Here is a 2,188-nt window from a genome sequence, read left to right as displayed (position 1 = left end):
AGCCCCCTTTGGGTCCGGGAAGCGGGGGGAGCCCGGGGGGGCCCAGCTTACCCAACGGCGTGGCGTTCGCTCCGGTCGCCATGGCGCCCCCGGGGACAGGCACCGGCAGCTGCTTTTCCTTGGCGGCGGCTTCTCCTTCGCAAGCCTCCCTGGGGGAGGGGACCCGACTGCGCTGCCGGAGCGCGCGGAACCCGTCCTCTCACGCGGCGGGCGGCGGCGGCGCGAGACGCACAAAGAGGGAGGAGAAAGGCCGCCGCGGGGGCGGGTCGGGGGCGGCGGGACCAGGGACTGGATTGGGCCGGGCCGAGGCGAAGGGTCGAAATCGGGGGCCTCCGATTGGCGGAGCCTCAGTCCTTCTTGATGAGCGCTGGGATTGGCCGAACCGTTAGGCCCCGCGAGGAAATGGCGGCGGAGTCCGGTGGGCTGGGAGGTGTCGCAGCGCGCACTTCATTTGTTACTGCGTGAACTGAGCTCGGAGTCCAGAAAGGAGGGGATGGGGTGGGGCGAACTCTGTGACGGAGCGTCGACGAGCTCTCTCATTGGCTGCGGCGGTGGAGCCAATCAATTTCGCGTGCGTCGTAGTGTCGCGGGATTGGCTGTCGCTGGTTCCAGCTTTTTTTCTACTCTCCTCCCTCAGGGGGCAGTTTCTCCGGGATTAAGCGAGAAGTCGCGGCGGAAAAGGCCCAGCCGGAACGAGATTTATGGCGGGGGAATCCTGGAGCAGGAAGTGCGCATGCGTAGATAGAGCAACACCGCTTCTCCGCTAGTCTCCCTTCACCATCGACCCTCGGCCCTAAGTGACGTCAACCTTTGTTCCCATGGTAACGCGGAACCTTGGGGCAGGAGCACGGGAGGGGCTGATGCGCTCCGGAAAACCGGCTCCGTTACGCCGCAGGTAAAGAGACTTCCTGTTTTTTTTTAAATAAAAAAAAAAACCCAAAAAGCTATGAATAGAGAAGACTTATTGAAGGATTAAAAACAGTATTTGAAGTGATGCAACAACATATTAGATGAAAGATAACATAAGATTGCCAACTCAAAAGTTATAAATACACACTTATATTGGAATCTCAACGGAGTTCAGAGGATTTAATTAAATGATCTTAAAATCATATAAAACAATAACTACGGCCGGGCGGCGGTGGCTCACACGTAATCCCAGCACTTTGACAGGCCGAGGTGGGCAGATCACAACGTCAGGAGTTCGAGACCAGCCTGAGTTCGAGACCAGCCTGACCAACATGGTGAAACCCCGTCTCTACTCAAAAATACAAAAATTAGCTGGGCGTGGTGGTACACGCCTGCAATCCCAGCTACTCGGGAGGCTGAGGCAAGAGAATCACTTGAAGCTGAGAGGCGGAGGTTGCAGTGTTCAGAGATTGGGCCACTGTACTTCAGCCTGGGTGACAGAGCGAGACTGTCTCAAAAAAAAAATACAACTACCACAGTAGTGGGAAAACTTTACAAGATGGAGCAGGAGCTTGCCTTTCCAGATGACAAACATAGTATATAAAACAAAATAGGCCAGTGCGGTGGCTGACACCTGTAATCCTAGTACTTTGGGAGTCCAAGGTGGGCGGATCACCTGAGGTCAGGAGTTCGAGACCAACCTGACCAACACAGTGAAAACCCCGTCTCTACTAAAAGTACAAAAATTTGCCGAGCATGGTGGCAGGCGCCTGTAATCCCAGGTTCTCAGGAGGCTGAGGCAGGAGAATTGCTTGAACCCGGGAGGCGGAGGTGCAGTGAGCTGCGATTGCTCCACTGTTCTCCAGCCTGGGCAACAGAATGAGACCCCGTCTCAAAAACAAAAACACCACAATAATAAAACGGTATGATATTGTTGGTAGGAAAGACACATTAGTGCAACAGAATCTGGAAATACCACAAAGGTGGTATTTTATTTCAATAAGGAAAAGATGATTTAGTTGATAAATGGTGTAGAATCTTAAATTTAAACAACAACACATTTAGAATATAATTTAGGAGACTACAAGGGTAATCTAGGGTAAGCTAGGGATTGAGGGACTGCAAAGACAGGAACCTCAAACGAGAAGAAGATATACTTGATAACCCCAAAAATTAACACTGTGATAAAAGTCAAGAGACAATGATAGATGAGGAAAAAATATTTGCCATACATGATAAAGAGCCAATATCTGTAATATACAAAGAAATCTTAAAAACT

At 51.7% G+C, this 2,188-nt stretch overlaps 1 protein-coding gene across 5 annotated transcripts in view; it reads right to left on the bottom strand.

Annotated features, from left to right (window-relative positions):
* The window catches only part of SF1 (splicing factor 1), a 14,896-nt gene extending 14,111 nt beyond the window's left edge, over positions 1 to 785 (bottom strand). For all 5 annotated transcript variants that reach the window (XM_011942561.1, XM_011942558.1, XM_011942559.1 and 2 more), the window contains exon 1: positions 52 to 785. In XM_011942561.1, coding sequence (XP_011797951.1) covers positions 52 to 82 — 31 coding nt within the window. In that variant the 5' untranslated portion in view covers positions 83 to 785. The remainder of the gene's footprint in view (positions 1 to 51) is intronic.
* Positions 786 to 2,188: the final 1,403 nt, after the last annotated feature.

Source organism: Colobus angolensis, unplaced genomic scaffold, assembly GCF_000951035.1.
Source record: "Colobus angolensis palliatus isolate OR3802 unplaced genomic scaffold, Cang.pa_1.0 Scaffold21, whole genome shotgun sequence".
Taxonomy (NCBI): domain Eukaryota; kingdom Metazoa; phylum Chordata; class Mammalia; order Primates; family Cercopithecidae; genus Colobus; species Colobus angolensis.
The sequence above is the reverse complement of the archived record's forward strand: the minus strand, read 5'-3'. Positions and strand labels throughout refer to the sequence as shown.